Here is a 20,815-nt window from a genome sequence, read left to right on the forward strand (position 1 = left end):
GCCGCATGTTGAACACCCCTAGGTGTCTGCTGGACAAATGTCAATCCGGCAGTTTTCAGTCGGACTGTGTCCCCACAACTGAACATTTCTGGATTAAAGTGAAGTAAATTTATGAAACAAATCACTCTGCGTGGATTAACGGAGAGCTCCAACCTTTAAACTGAAATAATTCAACCTTCCGTTGAGTGACGTCATTCAGACGCACCTGTAACTGCTGAGATGGTCCCCCAGGTGAGCCTTACCTGTCCTATTGAGACCGTCCGCTGAGCAGATCCCGGTTTTCCTGTAAGGTTCAGGTCGTTGTAGCTCTTTTGTGTTGGTACTGTGTCACCATAGCAACCAATTCAACCCCAAGTCACGTGACGACAAAAAAAAAAAAAAAAAAAAAATAGAAGTAGGGGAAGCGGCGTATTTACTCTTGAATTTAACCCACCATACTAAGACCCAACAGGTCTGCTGGGAGCACCGGGAGCTCTGGGAACCAACAGGTGATTCTGAAGTCCTGACCCATGCAGAGCCGTGGGAGCCATGTTTGCTCAGCGGACGTATGAAAGAAAAAAAGGAGTAGTACATTTCCGCCAAAAAAAAAAAAAAAAGGAATTTTGAGATTAATCTCAGAAATCTTCTAGATTTAGAGAGGCAGTGCAGAGAAAATGTCAAATTTCTGACTACCAAATAACAATTAGATATAAAAAACAAAAATTTTGATACTAATTTCAGAAATTTTCTGGAAAAAACAAGGACTTTACTAAACTCCAATACTTGAAAATGTTATAAAAAAAAATAAAAAGTCTGAAATGTTTAGATTAATATCAGAAATTTTATTTAAAAAAATAACTTTCTGAGCTGAAAAAAATCTAAAAAACAAAACAAAAAAAAAAAAACAAAACAAATAAATCTGAAATTTGGAGATTAATCCAAGAAAATTTCTAGAAAAAACAACAAAATTTCTGCACTCTGAAAGTTTAACAAAATACTAGAAAAAAATTACGAATTTTAAGATTAATCTCTGAAATTTTCCAAAAAATACAAGTAAGCCCCCTAAATTGAAATGATAAAGAGATCTGACATTTTGAGATTAAACAGAGAAATTTACTAGAAAAAAATTTGGAGCTCTAAACATTGAAAGTTTGCGAAAAAAAAGAAAAGTTTTGATATTCAGGTTGAGGTTGTTTTTATTTTCCTTTCAACATAACATCAGAGAGGCAGTGCAGCATGAAATCATATTACGCAACAGTATTTAATATCCAGGAAACCACCTGGATAAACTATAAATTAATATAAACAGGAGAATAAAAGATATACGTTAGTTTCATCTTTGAACTCTGTTATTTCCCAGAATTCTCAGCTCCAGACGCGGGGTCACACTGGGAACCTCTGATCCAGATGACTGACTCTCACAACCCGGCTCTGGAAGCTTTTATTCTGAAAAGCGGCCAGACACTCAGGTATTTATATATATTTTTTTATCAGCAACTGGGCTGCAGGATGGCTCTGGCTCTCAGATCAACGGTCTGACAGGAAAACTCCCAAATAAGGCTCGAGGAAGTCGTGACGTTGCTGGAATATCTCCACGTGACGTCGAGCCTGGAGAAAACAAGATGTGACGTGTCTACGGGGTTTCCGGCCATGGCGGCGGACTGTACGCCGTCTGCACTGCGCTCCGGGTTCAGTCCGGCGTCTGGGCTCAGGTCTGAACCGAACCGGGGCGTTCGCGGTCCGAAAAGTGCAGCACAAAGAGCGCAGCGGCACCCGGAAACTGGGCCTCCAAGTTTCCCTTTGTGCCCATATATGGGCTTCCTCCCTCCATATTTGGGAACATACGTCACGAAGGAGACTTTATAAAGCTGGGAATCCTCGTTGAGTTTCCGGCAGAAGTTAAGCTGAGGTGGAGAGCGGTCGGAACCAAAACGCCTGATGTTATTTAAGTCCGGGGGTGATTAACAAACACCCGTACACACCCGGAACCAGAACCAGCCACCCTCCAGCCTTGGCTTCCTCCGAGCACCACCGAACCCTGCCGCAGCTCCTGCTCCGCCAGAGCGCCTCTCCGCCGGGCTCATCCGTGGACTCCGACCCGCCGCAGGACCGGAGCTCCACCGCTTCCTCCTCCTCCAGAGAGATGGCGGCCACCAAAGCGGAGCTGCTGCTGTCCGCACTCCAGATCTCCGAGTCGCTTTTCGGACATCCGGCGCCGCCGTCCCCGCTGGACGGATACCCGAAGCTGGAGGAGCTGCAGATGCTGCTGCACAACGCCGCGTCTGCAGTCGAGGCGGCCGGGCTGCTGAGCGCCGAGCCCAGCGAGTTCACAGGTGAGCAACCAAAACAAACTACACAACTAAACTAAACAACTAAGAAATAAAACACAAACAAAACAAGAAAAACACAATAAATATCAATTAAATGTTTAATGAAGAAACTCTGCAGAGGCCTCATCTGTTTTTTATGAAGGCGTTTTTATCATGAAATAAAACCCAAAAAGTAACTTTTTTTTAACTGCTAAGCGAAAAGAGTTTGTGCATACTTGTCCCAATAAGTTATAAATTCATTTCATCACATAAATTAAAATTAGCTCATTAATTTCCTTTTTATATGATTTCCTTTTTTTTCTTTTTCTTTTTTTTTTACCAGAAATTGGATGATACAAGTTTCTGAATTTTGACATTTTATTTATTGTTTCTGTTGTTTTGTTTATTTATTTTGGATACTTAAAATGTGTCCAGTTCCCGTGTTAAGTGTTCATTCTAGGGTTTATTGATTTTTGAGAATGTGTTGTTTGCATTATTATGCCATTAATGTTATATTATTAGAAATGGCTTCAAAACAACAATAGCATAGTTTATAGAAAAAACTTTTGGAATGATTTATCATCCAGCTATATTTGTTATCGAGACAGGCTTGGATCTGCATGTTTGAAACAAAAATGTGTACAAAAACAGCACTAATTTAAAGCGATATCTGGCTGTTCTAGCAGACTTTTATGACTGAGTGTCCAAAGTGTAGGTCAGGGGGCCATTTGCAGCCCTCAGAATTATATTAGGTGGCCCAATTCAAGAATGGCCTAAATTTAGAATAAAAAAAATATAGAAAAAGTCTGAAAATTACCAGAAAATTTTAAGAAATGGTTTGCCGTCTTTTGTTTTAAATCTGTCAAATTTATTTTTGAAATTATAAAAGTAAAAGAATACTAAAGGTTTGGTGCCTCCAGCATTAGCTTGACATTTTTGTCTCCCATGCTAAAAAGTTTGGACACCACTGATGTATGGAAACCTGCTGGTGGAAAAATTTCCTTCGATTCAATGAAAGTTGCTTCTTGCATCATGATATATTGATAAAGCGGCTTAAGAGCTGCAGCAAAGTGCTGAACATCAGTAATAAAATACAGTGATAAAGCTGTTCCTGAACTCAATAAAGCGATGTTAAACAGGTAAAAGACTAACAAGTAAGTTTTCAGTGTAAAGATGGACGGTGATATTTGTGAAAATGTGTTAGAGCTGAGATTAAAACACGATGTTCTGGTATGAGTCAATCAGATGTGAGGATGTTCAGATGTGCCTGACCTGTTTGTGTTGCTCCCTCAGATTCGCTGTGTGACCTCCCTGACCTTCAGAGCCTCCCTCCCTTGACCCCCCGCCTCGCCTACAGCGGCCGCTTCTCATTTGAGCCGTCCACCTCCTGCGCCACTGCCGCCAGCAGTCAATGGGCGGAGCCTCTGCTCAGCCTGCTGTCCGGCTTGGTGAGCATGGCAGCGCCGCCCTCTTCCTGCAGTCTCGCCACTTCTTCCTCATCGGTGACATCATCAGTGACATCACCGTCAGCCTCTCAGAGCTGTGGCTCTGCTGACGTCACCTCCATCTTTTCTGTGACGCCGGCGTATGGGTCAGAGCTGCTTCCTCCAGGCGACGCTCCCCTCGCCGCGCAGGCCTTCCCGCCTCAGGCCCCGCCCTATGCCCAGCCGGCCACCATCCCCATGCTGCCGGACTACCTGCTGCCACAGCCGGATGCCGAGGTGGACCAGAAGCCGGTGCTGCCGCCACTCACGCCGCTGCCTGCCATTAAAGCCTTCTCCTCGCAGTTCCAGCCACACGGCGTCGCCTGCAGGAGCAGGAAGCTGCCAGCAGGGCGGCAGTGCAAGACGCCGCCCCATGAGCGCCCTTACGCCTGCCCCGCTGACGGCTGCGACCGCCGCTTCTCACGCTCCGACGAACTGACGCGCCATGTGCGCGTCCACACGGGCCAGAAGCCGTTCCAGTGTCGCATCTGCATGCGCAACTTCAGCCGCAGTGACCACCTGACCACGCACATCCGCACGCACACTGGGGAGAAACCCTTCGCCTGCGCCGAGTGCGGCCGCAAGTTCGCCCGCAGCGACGAGCGCAAGAGACACGCCAAGATCCACCAGAGGCAGCGGGACCGCCGGGCAGACCGGAGTGCCGCCGCTGTGCCATGCGCCACCGCCACACCATGCGCCATCACCACGCCATGCACCTCTGTCACTATGCCGTCGCCCCCTTCGCTGCCCCAGATCTATGCCTCCTCCCCCTCTCCCCACCTATACTCGTCGTCCTGCTCCTCCCCCATGGGGAGCCCCTTGTCAGAGCTGCCGTCCCCCCACAGCTCCAACATCTGCTGATGTACCCCACCATGACCGCTGACCTCAGACTGTTACCTTGCCGGTCAGAACCCTGAGCCTGGACTCTTTTGTGCATACATGTGGATACTGTACATACGTGAACGTGCATGAGCGTGCACGTGGTGTTTCGCCTACTGAGTAGGTTATGGGATGTTGGTGTGTTTACACGCTGGAAAATAAAACCCGTTTAAATCCTGACACTGCGTCTGCTTTCTGGTTTATCTTTAACTGCTTCCACTCAGATCAGATCAAAAACAACAGAAAACATAATTAAATGTAAAAAAGAATCATATAAAATCAGCTGCTTTTAGCTTTACATCATGCTATAAAGTTATTCAATCATCAAACACATTGCTGATAATTTCATACATGTTTGAGAAAGCCTTTTATCTCCATGGCAACCATTTAGCTTTCCAAAATGCCTGGTTGGACTTCGCCCCACCTTCAAGGTGCAGCTCTATCTCACTGAGCTCCTTCAGACTAGCAAGCAGCAACTAGCAAACAGCTGGTGGAGCTGTTGAGGTCATTATAGGAGCTACTGCTCAGACCAACGCTGGTAAAAATGTTGATGGGGTTAATAGTGGAGTCATGTTGAGATAACTTCCTGAAGGCCTTTGTCTTTTTAAAGAGAACGAGGCTCAATTTTGAGGTGGTAAATAAAGAAGTAAAATTTGATATGTACAGCATTTTTATAACAACTAAAGGTAACACAGTTACTTGTTGGTGAAATAAAATGTCTCTATGTGCCTGGAAAATACATGATACTGCCCCGTTAAAGTAACGCTTCTTTCAAAGGTTTTAGTCTTTCTCAAACTGAGCTGAAAGAGAATAACACTGGTAGTATTAGTGAAATTTTAGGTTAAAACATCAGTTAAAAAGAATATTCTGGAGATTACAGAGTGACTATCTGTAGGCTTTTATGTCAGAAGTAAATCCTGTGTGTTTGTGTGTGTGTCAAACAGCCAATGGGATTAGACTTTGTCACAGCCGGCTCAGCCTGCTCCCTACAGGAAAATCAACACAGCTTTCAGCCCAAATATGGTGCTTCCTGCCACTCCAGCGGATGTCCTGTAGTCCTTATAAGGAGCTTCCTGCTGGCTGAACACCCGGGCTCTCTCTGTGTGTGTGTGTGTGTGTGTGTGTGTGTGTGTGTGTGTGTGTGTGTGCGCGCGCTGTGTGATGTAACACCGGACTGGGACGGCAGGTCAGACTGGACTGAATAAAATTATTCTGCAGCCGTTAAACTAAAAACAGTTTTCAGTTACTTTCAGTAAAAGTCATAACTTGTTCTTTAAATAAAGTTTTTAATCTCGCTCAATTTGACTGATTGTGATTCGTTGAGCCGTTAATCAGCTGATGGTGTTGACCAATGACAGAGAAGCATGATCTCTCTTACCTTTACCGTCAGTCCACTTACTGGTTTCCATCCTGGTTTGCTTTAAAGCAACAGAATACAAAACAATAAAGGCACGTTGTGCTTCAAATAAACCGATTAGGTGTTTTAAAAAGTCAAAATACCTTTGAACCTAGGCAACAATCTGACAATAAATCTACACACAGCACCTTGCATGCTTATTGTTTCATAAGTTTTCTACTTTTTCAATTTTAGGACCAAAAGATGTCAATAAATTTTACTTTTATTCTGCCCCCTTTACTCTGATACCCTATAAAAAGTATTATCCATCCATCACAATAAAATAGGCCTTAACTACATGACGCGTTTGTTGTATTATTATTATTTTTTTTTTATTCTATAGACATTTCGGGTAATAACAGTTTATCGAAGTTAAAGATTTTATGTTTGGTTTTAGTTTTTAGTTTTGTGGGATCTACTTTTTGCCCTACCTCACCATTACAACCAAATCTGATTAATTGAGATCAGTCAACTTCGGTTGTGTTCGTGTGTTTCCTTCACATCTCGCTTGACATCATTAGATTTCGACGGGGAGGATACAGATGAAAGAAAATTGCTTCGGAACCGAATTAAGGACGCACTTTTACGTAATAAATAACAGCGGCCGTAGAGCCAGGTGTGTGCGGACGTACACAGAGCCAGAGTACCAAGTGAGAGGGGGATTAATGCGCATAACTTTGAAGTTCTCTGAAATTATTACCCTAGTTTTCGCCCGGGAATCTTACATTACTTTCGCAAACTTGGAATAATGTGGAGCCGGAGCTTTGTGGTGAAAACTGACGGACAAACAGGTGAGAAATATGTTTCATTGCGTGTATCTTTATTGAATATTAAATAAAAAAACAGCAGGATGCTAATTCGGGTTAGCGAGGTGAAGTGCAAGGTTATGCTAGCTTTAAGTCGCCACATTTGGCGACTTGGTCGGCTTTGAAGTTGTTAAATTGTTTTTAGAAATAACATTTTATTATGTAAAGACGAACTCATAAGTTTTTAATTAAACATGGTAGTTGTGAACTAGTGGGTTTTATTGTGGAGATGATATGTTAATCAAATGGTACTTTAGAAATTAACTCACAGGTCGCAGGTTTTCTTTTTACCCGTCCACAGTAACCATTTATTGAGGATTTTTTACTTTTTAGGAGTGAACTGCGCGTTTTTGGCGGTACTCTTAATTCCCTGCCAGCATGCCTAGGTGGGCCCCATGTGGGGAAAAGGAGGGCAGACCATGTGGGTCCCATATGGGTTTTGTCCGCGGGTTCCACGATGGCTGGGTGGTGGCCCACATGGGTTTGTCCATTTAGGGCCCATGTAGGGCCCATGTGGGCTGTGGCCCTACATGGGCAAACCCATGTGGGGCCATCGTGGAACCCGCGGACAAACCCATATGGGACCCATATATCAGCCCTCCTTTCCCCCACATGGGCCCCACCTAGGCATGCTGGCTGGGTTGAAATGGGAATTGAAAAAAGACATATGGGCTCCGCAGTGAAACGTGCTTGAATCCATTATGCGACCGGTTTTTTCGAAAAGTATTTTTATAGGTGATTCTGACTCTGTTTTACAGGTTTCCGTAGTGTAGTGGTTATCACGTTCGCCTCACACGCGAAAGGTCCCCGGTTCGAAACCGGGCGGAAACACTTACCTTCTTTTTTTTTTTTTCCCCAAGAAGCCAGTTTTGTCAAATGGTAATTCTGTTACGCACTTGCTGGGTTTTGAATCGGAACCAGCTCCATGCTTACCTTCTTTTTCCCCCCCCCCCCCAAGAAGCCAGTTTTGTCAAATGGTAATTCTGTTACGCACTTGCTGGGTTTTGAATCGGAACCAGCTCCATGCGTTTGCTTGATTTTCTTTCTATTCTTTCAACCTCCTGTTAAATAGGAGACATAGACGGATTTTGCCATTCAACTGTACATTTAAAATGTACATATTGAGCAAAATTTCGTTGCAAGGCTTCAGTAGTAATAAAATAAATAAGTAATAGAAAGTATGAAAAAAAGATTAATGGAGTTTAGTAGTCTGATAGCATGAGGGATGAAGCTGTTATGGAATCTGGTTGTTCTGCATTTGAAGCTGCTGAACGTTTTGCCAGAGGGCAGCAGGGAAAACAGACTATGCTGAGGGTGGAAGGGTTTTTTGTAATTGTCTGAGCCCTCATTGCTCAGGCAGCGCCTGCAAGTTATGTCGAGAATGGAAGGAAGCTCAGACTGGGGGTGCATTCATACTGCAGCCTGAAGTGACTCAATTCCGATTTTTTTGATGTAATGTGACCTGTATCCGATCTTTTCATGGCAGTGTGAACAGCACAGGTCAGATTCTTTTTCGAATGTGACCCATATCCGATACGTATCCGACTCAAATGCGACCTAACGTCCAGGTCGCATTCATCCGAACAGAACGTCACTGATTCTCAACAAATCTCACTATTCTGCGTCCTGATAAGCGCAAGTGGGAAGAAAAACAACAACCATGACAGATTATATAAGGATTAAGTTGTTAATATGCTGCTCCGGCCAGACAACAACTTCAAATATGTAAGCTAAGCTCCACCACAAACACTGATCACTTCTTCTTTTTATGGCAGTTGGCAGAACACTTATAACGCTGACGCTATTGCGCCTTCTACTGCGCATGTGGGACACTTTCAGGTCGTTTGCCCGTTTACACTGCAGAACGCATACAGGTCGCATTTACTGGCAGTATGAATGGCCCCGGCAAAAAAATCGGAATTGCCAAAAAATCGGAATTGAGTCACTTCAGGCTGCAGTGTGAACGCATCCTGGGATGCTGCTGGCAGTGTGCTCTTTACAGTCCCTCTGTAGAAAGTGGACAATGGAAGACAAAAGTGCACTTACTTTAAAAACACTTAAGACAAAATTGCAGATGCAGTCTCAATGTGTTATTACTACTTGATGTGATAAAGTGAATGTGGAATTTAAAGAAAAACAATGTTTCCGCCCGGTTTCGAACCGGGGACCTTTCGCGTGTTAGGCGAACGTGATAACCACTACACTACGGAAACCCATGACACATGATAAATAAGTGTAGATTTTTGTAGGTGTGGCCATCCTTTCGTATGTGTTTGACGACAGTGAAAAGTCACAGAAGAGCCCGACTCATTACGAGTATACAAAATAGTTGAAGATATGTAGCTATATGTTAACAGATAGGAAATAAAAGCATAAATGTATTGCTGCCATGGTATACTGGTGTACAAGGATCAGTGGGTGGTAAGGGGCTATCATGAGTTTCCGTAGTGTAGTGGTTATCACGTTCGCCTCACACGCGAAAGGTCCCCGGTTCGAAACCGGGCGGAAACAACTTTTCTTTTAGTTATTTAATTAGAAATTAAGCCGACCAAGTCAAAGCCTTCCAGTAATAGAAGACCTACTTTTTCTGTAACTGTAGAAGTAGTAATAGAAGATGCAGTGAAGTGAAATTGGGTCACTGCATCTTGAAGTGACCCAATTTCGATTTTTTTGTCAAATCGGATTTTTAGACTAGGGACATTCAAGTCGGATGAATGCGACCTGGACATTAGGTCACATTTGAATTTTGATATGTATCAGATATACAAGTGGCCAGGTTCACATTTGAAAAGAATCTGACATGTAACTTCAAAAGTCAAATGTTATTTTCTTAAGTATTTTATGACATGGTTATTGTCAAAGCTGCTAAGATTAAGGTGGTTCAAGTGATATACGTCTGTTGCTTTTCTCAACTTATACTTTTTTATCATGCTGGAATAATTAATTAAAATGTTCCGACACATGCTTCTCAGACAAAACATAAATATACATGTTTCCGCCCGGTTTCGAACCGGGGACCTTTCGCGTGTTAGGCGAACGTGATAACCACTACACTACGGAAACCCTGGCATGTGTGGCCCCAGCTATCATATCTGTAGAGAACAACACCCTGTCCCCTATAGGGCGGACCTGACAGGCCTAAATGTGTCACATGACTATGCTTACTCAGGTCACTCCTCGTTAGTATAGTGGTGAGTATCCCCGCCTGTCACGCGGGAGACCGGGGTTCGATTCCCCGACGGGGAGGATGCAGTTATTTTTACATGTTTCAATAGACAAAACGGAGGAGTTGCTGTCTTTCATTAAAATGCTTAATTATTAAAAGTGTAACCCCCTCATTGCCATTGTCCCTTCAATAAAAATCAAATGGCACTCATCTCAGTGATGTTTTAACTTTCTTTGGCTTAGTCTGACTACTCGTGAGTACTAGTGGTTGGTTCTCACATGTTTAGAGATATTGTTTTTATTTGATTCTTTCTTGCTAGGAAACCAACAGTTGCCAAATTCAGTGCCTGTAATTGTAAGCTAATCAAAACATGAGTCTCTTGTTAAAATATAAGCTTATTCGCTAAAATGCAGCAGATTCAGCAAGAAATAGTAAATGGCCCACAATTGTATCACTACATTCAGACATTCACACATTCATGCACACATTCACATGTATGTGAAGGTTAAAGCTACTGAGATGCAGTGCAAAGATGTAATATGGAGGACTATTTTGCATCCAAAAAAAAGACCTTTTTAAACGTTGATTTCCACAATCTTTACACTGTTTTAGTTTTATGCTTTATTCCTGTATGTTTGGTTAGTAGATGGGTTACTGGTGTTTTCTTAATGTATCTGTAGTGTAGTGGTTTCATATGAAATATGTTATTTTCTTTCTTTTGCACTTACTTTGAAAGTATTCTGACAAAATGGTGAATAGGAAAAGTGATTAATCCATTACTACTTTCAGTAAAAAATAAAAGTTGAACTAAAAGTGAAACAATGTTTCCGCCCGGTTTCGAACCGGGGACCTTTCGCGTGTTAGGCGAACGTGATAACCACTACACTACGGAAACCCATGCTGACTAACAAACATGCATAGATTTAGGTAGGTGGTGCAATCAGGCAAGGCCATTATGAGTATTTTTAATGTTTGACTGAGGTATGGCATGATAGTTAAAACCACAGTGAAAGATCACTGAGCTCAATGTTTGTGCCTGGAAGCAGCTACATATGGTGCATTTTTGGGAAATTGGAGTCAGTGATTATGGATCCAACACTTTCTAATGAGAAACCCAACTTTTGTGACTCGTGTGATGCAGAAAAAGTGTTTACATTGTAATTTTACTAAACATAAATTTCAATACAGCCAAAAAACCACCTCATTCTAGCATAAAAAACCTTTTAGCAAAAAAACATGAGTTTTTCAAAATTGCTGTATTTCCGTTAAGCCAATTAATTTTTGTACTCCAATTTGCTCAACTTTATGGACAATGGAAATGCAGCTACAAGTCCATAGGGGGTTAAAACGTTATGAATAATACTTCTAGCCTCAGTCTCACATGCTGACGCAAACACAGAGCTTTATAAGAAATCAGCAAACACAGCATAGGAAGCTTGCTTGTTTTTTCTACCAACAGTATAATCACACTGAAGGAACAAAACATTTAAAACACAAAAATTGAAAACATGTTAACTCCAAACTCCAGCTCTTATTCAGCATATCTGGTCTGTATGAATGATTCTGTTTGAGTCCTGATTATACACTCATATACATTGTTATACACTCAGCATGTTTTCCATTGTACATCTACAACCTAAGAAAACATACTTTTTCACAACAAAATCATCCCTGTCCTTTTACCCCCGTATGGACAAATATTGCTTTATGCCGCAGTTAAAAAGTCAGACTCATTAGAAGTAAAACATAAAATCCCAAGCTGGATCCAGATGTTTTAACAGTTCTGTCTTTGTGAAGAGGCCTTTTGTTTCTGTGTCATAAATGCTCTAGTCCAGAGTGTAGATGTTCTCCTGCACTGGTCTCCTCATGCGGATCTCATAGATGATGTGTGGAGGTTCATCTGAAGACAAACTGGGGGGGGAAGAGAAGAAAAACTGGTCACAGTGTAGGTCAGAGACTTTGGGTATTTCATCAGGATAAGCTCTGATCCTCTGGTGTTTTAAAGACTAATCAGAACAACACAAGATGATGAAAGAACCAGAAGTTAGTAGTTAGTAGACGGGTTACTCACCATCCTGTCTTTAAACTGCCTCTGTAGATCCCACCTGCATCAAAAGCCGAAGGAAAAGTAAACAACTAACTGAAGTACAGTTGACTTCCTAACGCTGTATTGTCCCGTTCTCTTCATATTATACATTTTCCCTTAATGTCAAATCTTGAAATGTTATAAAAATGTGTCCTGTCATTTATATGCTGATGATATTCCACTGTTTATTGAGAATTTCTGAAATCTATAAATTATCCAATCTTTGGGATTGACAGAAATCAATTTACTTTGTAAATCATACGCTCAATTAATTTAGTTTGGAAAATACTTAAATTGGTTTAGAATCAAACTTTGTGTATTTGGAATCGTTCAGATTACTTTGGTAATTTTCACAAACCAAACCACCTGTTGCCACACACAGCCCTTCTTGAAAAAATTTGGTTCTGGACCTTAGAAGGCCACAACATTTAAGTCAATAAAATAATTTTGGATCCACTTGGAAAGTTTGGAAATCAGAACAACTTCAAAGGCTGTAATAATTATCTACAACTAAATGGTAACAAAACAGAAACCCTCATTTTTACTCCTGGTGACAAAATCCATATTATCAAGGAACATTTTAATGTATTTGTCACCCTTGATTTATATCTCTCTCGATATAAATCTTTAAACAGTTTGGTTTATACTATTTGATGACTATCATTGACGAATGAAGCAATTAGTCCAGTGTTTGTTGTTTACTGAACGTTTTTACAGCTGTTGGTTGTCATAGTCAAGCTAGTGTAACTGAACTACTTCCCTCTTTCTCCCTATTTTTTTAATGAAAACTTTTTAATGACCTGTGAAATGTGAAACCCTTTTATCTAGTTATTGTGTTGACAATTAATACAAAACTTTGGGCTCCTCTTTCAGATTTTATGCGAGATTGTGTAATTGTCCCAACTACCAATATTCCAGACACTGTTGCCTTTGTTGCTGAAAGGTGCTATACAAATAAAACTTGACTGATTGATTGATAGCAACCACGCTAATGTGTAAAGTCATACACACACCAGCGTGTATGACTTTACACTACCAGTGTAACACCTATGTGTTTCTAATGTTGCTTGATTATTTTTACGATGATCATGTCTGTCTGCTTGTAAGGAAAGCTGGATCTGGACATGCACACAGCTGTATGTGATGTTTTAAAAACAGAAAAATAAGAGTAAAGTCCCATGAACCAAAGCTTTGTGACGTACGTTTGAAGGCCAGAAAGAGGAAAACTGCAGCGATGAGCACCAAAATGCTGAGGGAGAGAGAGAGGACGGGAGCATTGATCTGAAGAGACAGGGACGGTAGAGGATCCTCCACCTGAAACACACAAGAATGTCAGTCCTGTAGGCAGATCAATTCACTCTGAGGTTGATAAGTAAAGCCCAGTTTGTTATCCTTTAAGTAGAGGTGTGCCGATCGATCGGTCACCGATCACAATCGGGCCGATTTTCGTGAAAAAGTGCATGATCGGTGATCGGCGATCATTGTCTCTTTTACCGATACCGATCACCTGCTTCTCATTTCCAACCTGCCTGTGCAGCTGGTCTCCTCTTTCTTTCACTCTGCGCAAACGCGCAGCAACAAATACTAAGCGATGTGGAACTATAACGCACTGAATGAATGGGGAAGTTTGTGTGTTGCGGTGGAAAATTGAAGCAGGTCAAAATGCATCAACACGACGAATCTAGTATGGAATAAAAACAATGCCATACTTGACGGAGATTGGCTACATCGAGGCTCACTGCAGTAAAAAAGACATATGGAGAATCAGACAGCAGGTAAAGCAGCGCACAGCTACAAACACTCACCCGGATTAGCATGACGATCAGAAAGCTAAACAAATAACCCGCGAAATTATTTAAGTCTTCGAGCTGCGATGTAAGACGCTGGTTCTGCTCTCGCTGTTGAACCGCTGCTACGCTACAGGTAGTAATATTTCACAGACGGAGCTTCGCTTCTGCTCCACCTGGTAGTGACTCTCACACCGAACCTGCTTAAAGCTGCAGCATCTAACCTAAAAAAATAAATCTTACATATGTATTAAAACTTTCGCTGTCCTAACATGAGACAGATAATCTCTGAAAAAATAATCGATCTCCTCCCTGTTCTGCATAATTACTCCGCTTAGTCAGAAACAGCCAATCAGAGCTAGCAGTAATCAGCTAGCCGCCATGCTATCAGGAAGTTTTCAGGAAGTAACTCTGGATTGTTTATTGTAATGGAACCTGTTTTTGCCTTTGAATGTCAGGTTTTATACTTGAACTTCTTGGCAATGTTGAGAGGTTTTATTTTGGCTCTTTGTATTATTTAGCCTCTTCAGAGCCTTCATATGTTATCAGTCTGTTAAAGATAGTATTATCAATAGCAGTACAATTTGCACAATGCCTGTTTTGTTTAGTTTTCTTCTTGGAAAAAGTTATTAAAAAGTTTTTGTCTAAATTAAGGTGAATTCATGGTTCCTTTTTCCACATAATGTAACCAGTAGTGTTTATGATAATAATAATTATGTGATCGGTATCGGTGATCGGTATCGGTGTATCGGCCCTCATGGATGATCGGTATCGGTATCGGGAGGAAAAAAACCTGATCGGCACATCCCTACCTTTAAGGCTCCACATTAGAGCAACACTTTTACTGGTTCTGGAAATTCAGACTGAACCCAGAGTGACCAGAAATCAACAGTATGTCTTTCAGGGTTAGCTGAAGGCCAAAGCTTCAGCAGAACGTCACAAAAAGCTGCAGAGTATTAAAGTAGCCATGGTGAGGATCCTTACAGTGATGGCGTCAGAGCGCAGCAGCGTGGAGTTCCTCCTCAGCAGGTCCAGCTGGGACGACAGCAGGGTTTTCCAGTTTACTAGCAGGAGACAGAGGAAGACAGCATTGACACCCAGAGACAGGGGAAGGAGCTTCAGTCTCTGTCTGGATCTGCTCAGCCTCACATTCCTCATGGACCTACGAACCTGTGGTGGTCAGCTCCGTGGACACCTCAGTGGCCCTCGCCTCTGTGACTCTGTCGGTTGTCATCACCGTGGTTGTGGTTGTTTGAGGAGGATTGGTGGATGGAGCTGAGAGAAAGACACTGTTAGCTGGGTTAAAAAACCCAGCTAACTGGAAGTTAGGTAGTCTGATGAAACTGAAAAATAGTTGGCTGTGATTTGACATCTACATGTTTTTAAGGCTGTTTTCCCTCCTGATAGTCTGGTAGATTCGGTTCAGTTGGAGACCAAAAATTGCAACATTCAGGGTTTCCCTCTGTATATTATAAGCCTGGTGGGTGACCAGGCTTTACTTGCCTCCCCACCAGGCTGTTTATTAAATAGGGTTTTTTATACACCAGTAACAATGACAGTAAAAACAGATTACTAGGTTTATAGTTGACGCATTGAACTGGACCTGCCAATTGGCTTTACATGCTAACATTTCCAAATTATGATGCCTCCTCGTGCACCTCTAAATTTGTGCAACTTTTGACATTCTTTAATACAAAAACATTTTGTGCTGCTAATGGACCACCCTAGTGCCTCTACCACCGGGCTTAGCAGGTCTTCTTGGGGAAACCTAACATCTGTTCCTCTTCCAGCTGCTGTGGTTCTCTTTCTTTCTGCTGAGTCAAACCAACCAAACCCTTTGAGCAACCTGTTCCCTTCCTCGCCAGTTGGGGCGCTGCACCAAGAACCACTGAAGGAAATAACACAAAAACCTCTAAAGAAGACACTTGAGCACAATTTCCTTCTTCACCAAATGGAAATAAAATGGAGGCATCAGAGTTTAGCTGTTGGAGCCATTTCTCCTGCTACCATCACATTTATCAGTGGAAAAGCCTTTGCAAATCGCACTTAGTCTGGATGCATTTAGGCTGTTGGACTTTTTTGTATATGGGCTTTTCCCACATACACTTGAAATTAGATGTTTATGCACACTGTGTAGGAAGATACAAATATATTTTCGCACCGTTTGAAGTTCAATCAGACCAACCTTCTCTTGTTTTAGGTCAGTTAGAATAAACAAAAGTATTTCTATTTGCTAGAAGCCACAATAACGAGGGAATGAGAGACCAGTTTTCAGTAAATTTACTTGATGAAGGGTGAGTAGGAGGAAGATGCTAATACTCTTAATGATCAGTGAGCTTCAACGTCTGATTTCCCTTGGAAAATGTTTTGGTGCAGTTCTGTTTAAACTGAACTCATGATTCATCTCACCTTTCACCACTCTGAGGTTCATGATCATCTTCTTGTCGTTAAACAGGCCGTCAACGTCGACCCTGCAGCAGTACGGCCCGCTGTCTGTCCTCCTCACATTCAGGATGTCCAGGTCCATCTGTCCATCCAGGATGTCCCCCGTCAGCTGATATCTGTCATCCACCTGAAGGGTCAAGGTCAGGTTCAGATCATTAGCTGTTGGAAAAAGGTTGAGCTGGCTTAGAAGGTCTTGGAAGACACTTTCCTCTCTGCTGCTTTCTCCTACTACTCTCAGATTTTAAGCTATCTGCAGGTACTGCTACTTTAACTCGTGTGTGTAAAATAAATCAGCTCCAGAACATTTATGAACATGTTTTAAATACAAGTTTTATAATGATGATCAATATGAAACTAATTCTTTCAAACTCCAAAGAAGCGTAACTGGATTTTGCAAGTGTCTATTTAACTAGATGAAAAAAAGATAAGCTCTCAATAAAAAAGGTTTGAGATAAATCTGAATAATCTTAAAATTAAAAGACCTAAAATCAAATTTCTTAGTCTGTTTAAATATTTCAGTTTTCTATATATAAAAAAAGGCAATTTACAAATGATCAAATTATTCCCTATCGGCCAGAAAGATAGTGTTTGCAGATTTGTATCAAAAACAAAAAAAAAGCCAGAAACAGGTTTATGTTGGACTTTTTTTGAAGAACATTTTGGCTACATTAACACAGAAAGTTTGGATTCTCAATGGAGATTTAATTTTTTGCTGAAATCAGATGTTTTTTTGTGGTCTTTCATGGTTTTGATTAAATGGGACCACAATCAGACTTCTCTGTGAACTAATTACGACCACAAAGCGACACAAATGCGCAGAAGAAGAACATAGATGTCACCCTGTAGAGCTCTGTTTACGGCAGAAATAATGGATGCTGCCGTCTTAAAGTTATTCTGAGCCGACAGCATCGTCACAAGATCAGAACAAGATTAAGATATTAAGAAAAAAGGAAGCACAGCTAGCAAAGGTGATTTTGAAAGTGATAACAGGTAAGTCATTTCTTCATTTCTTAGCATTTGCATGGGTGTCACTAATATGAAAGTGTTGTTCCAATGTGTGATGGTGGCTCTATAGCTGTTGGTATTCATTAGCTGCTTATGTTGTCTCAGGTATGATTAGCCTACAGCTAATCAGCCTTGGTCTGTACAAATGACAAGTCAAGGGTTGAACATGACATGTACTTTGATCAGAATGTACAGTTGACAACTATCATGTCAGTGTTTTGACCCCATGAGCTTAAGTGAGTCTTCCCTTGCAGAAAACTGCAGTTTTAGCTTTTACAGTACATCACAGTACACGACAGTAAGGTCAATATTTTGGACATCTGTCCATAAAAGTTTTTGAATGTGTTTGAGGTTTAAAACCTCACATGGTTGACAAGAGCTGTTGACATCTCATTTGTTAGTTTGGCGCTGCATTCTTGTGTTAACTGTGCGCAGTCAGTGTAGTTACCATGACTGAAACAGCTTGTACATCAACGCATGCAATCTTCTTATTGGTGAATTGGTGAATTGCCAGCCACTTTGAGCTACTGAGTGATTACAAATTGATGAGAGTGAAGAGCATGGGTGAAGATGGATTTTCCAGCCATGATGCAAGAGCTCATCACAAAAAAGTGTTTTGAAATTGAAAATAGGTAGGCAATTTCTTTTATTTCTCATCTAACATTTGCATGTGAGTCGCTAAAGTGAATTTATGAAGGCCTCCTGATGTGTGATGGTAGCTGCTTAGTTGTTGATATTTGTTAGCTAATCATTGTTTCAGAAATAATTAGCTAAAGCTAATCTACCTAGGCATATGCAAGTGATGAGCCAATGGTTGAAAACAGTTGACAACTGTCATATTTGTGCCTTAACTTCTTAAGTTAAAGTGAATCTTCCTTTGCAGAAAACTGCAGTTTTGTCTATACCACAGTATACTGCAGTAAATTCAATATTTTAGACATGAAACAATGACAACATACTGCAATATTAAACAACACAAAGCATATTTTGGACATAAAAAGTCAGATTTGGGTTGCATTAGCCTGCTTTGTGACTGAGGTGTTTACTGCCTCCTGTTTAAACCGATTGAAGCTGGAATGAGAACCAGAGGAAGATGGCAGACCTGGGAGATGGCACCGTTCTCGTCTGTCTGCACCAAGATGTTGTTGCACCAGAATGTCCCACAGCCTCGACCCCAACAGACCCGACTCAGACCGAATCGCTTCACGGAGTACTGACAGGACAGAGAGGCCACGCCCCCTTCTGTCACTTTAAAACAGGACACAGACATCAGCGGTCCACCTTAAGAACACAAAGATGAGAAAACAGATTTTATATTTCCATAGCTGTTTGTAAAGGAGACATGCAAGAGCAGACAGTTCCTCAGGTTTTATCAGGTGTTCAGTTATATTCATACTGCCGTGTGAAACCTGATTAATTTCTCTCTTAGCCTTCCTGTCATCCTGACCTCCTTTTACTGTGAGCTAGCTGGTTTATTTTTAATTGTGGGGAAGAGCTCAATTTTCTAGCATGGTTGTAGTCCTAAATGGAAGAAAAGCCAAAGACGTCTGGTTTATCAGTCTGAGTAGCCGTGATTTATATTCATCGTTCTGAAGACGGGGGAGGGGCCCCGTTTCTCGATTGTTTTTTACCCAGAAAGCACATGGGCAAAAACTGTGACTGAAATGGTCACTGGGACTGACTAGTATACAGTATATTCCACTGAGGGAAAGTAACTTTAACATATTAATTCCTCATATGCTAACATAAAGGCTCATTTTGAAGTATAAGCTGCTACTTACAGGCATCGCTTCAAAGAACTCGACCTGGAATGCGGCGTTCATAACAGACACGTGCTACACATCTGCTCTACCGCTAGCAAACAACCGTACTGATTAAATAACATAAAAGTCAAGCAGTTCCCTAAAATTCCAACAGATGGCAGCAATGCGCCATGCAAAACAAAACACCCACAGTTTACAGGACACACTTCCTGCTAAAGAGCCCCCTGGTGGTTGAAGAAAAATTCACATATAAACCGGAAAATACAATAAATGAAAAAATCTGAATGCTCTCTGGTATTGTTAAGGGGGCCGGACCAAATGTGGAGGCGGGCCGGATTCGGCCCGCGGGCCGTAGTTTGGGGACCCCTGCTTTAGATCCTGGAAATACAGAGAACAACAACGAAGCGTTTGCTGAAACACAAATTAAATGAACCCTCTGAGATACTACTTTTAAAACATGACTGATGAAACAAGTTAAAGACAAGCAGAGCAGAGAGGTGGAAAACATCCTCTGAGATAATAAAAGCTTTAACCAGATTCAAATGGACCACCAGCTAATCATCAAACAACATATTCAAAACTCAAAACAATGAAGCTGTTAACGAAACAAAGAGAAAACTGATTTAGAGTGGAGGGTTGGTTCTGTTGGGACAACATTAGTGCATGCAGGTCTCACCTGACAGGATGAAGAGAAAGGTGATGAAGGCCAGAGGTGATGGATATGACGCTGCAGCCATCCTGTCAACCAAAGAGTGTTTTTGCTGCATGTTTGGATGAGAACTGAACAGTGAGACTCTGTGACGGAGGTTTGGGGGTCACTGAGGGAGGGGCGACACACACTGCGTCTGTTTGTGTCAGTTTGGATGGACGATGACGATGTTTGTAGCCTCAAATTGAGAACAATGATGATTTTACTTTTGCCTTAAAAAAAATTCAGATCATTCTACAGTTGGAAGATTTAACAGGGTTGGTGTTATCCACCCATTTGACTATTTAACATCTTTATTAAAATTAGACTTTAGTTTTTGAGGAATATGACCTGATAATTATTTTTTCCCCTAGTTTTTCTTGGTTTTCTTACATAGAAAATGTTGGTGGGTATGTTTGAGATGAAAATTAAGCCAAACACAGATTTTAATGTCTACATCACTGAGGTTGGCTGCAGCGTGTTTACAGTGAAGAAAACTGAAGACAGAAAGACTTTGTTTCACTGTAAGACACACACTGTGGAGACGTCGCAGTCACACAGAGGACTCCTTTATTCTCATTGGATGTTACTGTCAGACTCTTTCTCCTTAAATTGAGATGCTAAAATCTTTTTTAAACCTTTTGTTTCTAGATAGGGTTAACAGAAATAATCATTGACGTTTAATAGTGATTAACATAAAAGAAATCAAATGTGCCCCAGTGCAGGAATCCCAGAAAATTCAAAGAAAACTCAAAATAAGATGGCAGACGTAGCCTTGAAGTGAACCTGAGGCAGGTAGAGGTGATCAGGAGGAATCTAGTTACCTAGCAGTGGTGGTGTAGTTGGAAACAAGAGGCAATGAGGACATCTAGGGGTGGCAGCATGTCACTGCAAGGACCAATGTCATCCACTCAGACCATTAGTTCCCAAAACCACACACAAAAAACCAAAATAGAAGCACATCTGAGGTCAGTGCAACTCTCCTGGACCATGCATAGAAAATACAAGGGACCATGTCTCTT

The 20,815-nt window shown here is 41.6% G+C and overlaps 2 protein-coding genes and 6 non-coding genes across 8 annotated transcripts; 4 read left to right on the top strand and 4 right to left on the bottom strand.

The window, feature by feature from the left end:
* The first annotated feature begins 1,640 nt into the window (after nt 1–1,640).
* Nucleotides 1,641–4,831, top strand: LOC106922305 (early growth response protein 1-like). The gene is made up of 2 exons (XM_014994598.2): nt 1,641–2,312; nt 3,582–4,831. Exons 1-2 carry the CDS (start codon nt 2,123–2,125, stop codon nt 4,631–4,633), a joined length of 1,242 nt encoding a protein of 413 aa, XP_014850084.2. The 5' UTR covers nt 1,641–2,122; the 3' UTR covers nt 4,634–4,831.
* Nucleotides 4,832–7,611: 2,780 nt separating this feature from the next.
* trnav-cac (transfer RNA valine (anticodon CAC)) lies at nt 7,612–7,684 on the top strand. Its single transcript has one exon. It is a non-coding gene; the product is annotated as a tRNA-Val (tRNA).
* A 1,309-nt stretch (nt 7,685–8,993) lies between these two features.
* Nucleotides 8,994–9,066, bottom strand: trnav-aac (transfer RNA valine (anticodon AAC)). Its single transcript has one exon. It is a non-coding gene; the product is annotated as a tRNA-Val (tRNA).
* A 225-nt stretch (nt 9,067–9,291) lies between these two features.
* On the top strand, nt 9,292–9,364 carry trnav-cac (transfer RNA valine (anticodon CAC)). Its single transcript has one exon. It is a non-coding gene; the product is annotated as a tRNA-Val (tRNA).
* Nucleotides 9,365–9,843: 479 nt separating this feature from the next.
* Nucleotides 9,844–9,916, bottom strand: trnav-aac (transfer RNA valine (anticodon AAC)). Its single transcript has one exon. It is a non-coding gene; the product is annotated as a tRNA-Val (tRNA).
* A 111-nt stretch (nt 9,917–10,027) lies between these two features.
* trnad-guc (transfer RNA aspartic acid (anticodon GUC)) lies at nt 10,028–10,099 on the top strand. The gene has a single exon. It is a non-coding gene; the product is annotated as a tRNA-Asp (tRNA).
* A 731-nt stretch (nt 10,100–10,830) lies between these two features.
* Nucleotides 10,831–19,980, bottom strand: timd4 (T cell immunoglobulin and mucin domain containing 4). Its single transcript, XM_014994596.2, has 8 exons — nt 19,782–19,980; nt 18,445–18,623; nt 16,302–16,464; nt 15,063–15,188; nt 14,877–14,956; nt 13,308–13,419; nt 12,091–12,124; nt 10,831–11,930 (listed from the first exon to the last, which is right to left on the bottom strand). The coding sequence occupies exons 1-8, from the start codon at nt 19,870–19,872 to the stop codon at nt 11,846–11,848; spliced, it is 870 nt and encodes a 289-aa protein (XP_014850082.1). The 5' UTR covers nt 19,873–19,980; the 3' UTR covers nt 10,831–11,845.
* On the bottom strand, nt 10,842–10,914 carry trnav-aac (transfer RNA valine (anticodon AAC)). The gene has a single exon. It is a non-coding gene; the product is annotated as a tRNA-Val (tRNA).
* Nucleotides 19,981–20,815: the final 835 nt, after the last annotated feature.

This window comes from Poecilia mexicana, unplaced genomic scaffold (genome assembly GCF_051168715.1).
Source record: "Poecilia mexicana isolate PSO_F unplaced genomic scaffold, ASM5116871v1 scaffold_14, whole genome shotgun sequence".
Taxonomy (NCBI): domain Eukaryota; kingdom Metazoa; phylum Chordata; class Actinopteri; order Cyprinodontiformes; family Poeciliidae; genus Poecilia; species Poecilia mexicana.

Excerpts from the sequence above, each read along its gene's own strand:
- LOC106922305 (XM_014994598.2), top strand. The coding sequence starts at position 2,123 with ATGGCGGCCACCAAAGCGGAGCTGCTGCTGTCCGCACTCCAGATCTCC. Across the intron at positions 2,313-3,581 it reads CGAGCCCAGCGAGTTCACAG|ATTCGCTGTGTGACCTCCCT; the intron begins GTGAGCAACCAA and ends TTGCTCCCTCAG.
- timd4 (XM_014994596.2), bottom strand. The coding sequence starts at position 19,872 with ATGCAGCAAAAACACTCTTTGGTTGACAGGATGGCTGCAGCGTCATAT. Across the intron at positions 16,465-18,444 it reads AGAACGGTGCCATCTCCCAG|GTGGATGACAGATATCAGCT; the intron begins GTCTGCCATCTT and ends TTGACCCTTCAG. Across the intron at positions 11,931-12,090 it reads GGCAGTTTAAAGACAGGATG|TTTGTCTTCAGATGAACCTC; the intron begins GTGAGTAACCCG and ends TTCCCCCCCCAG.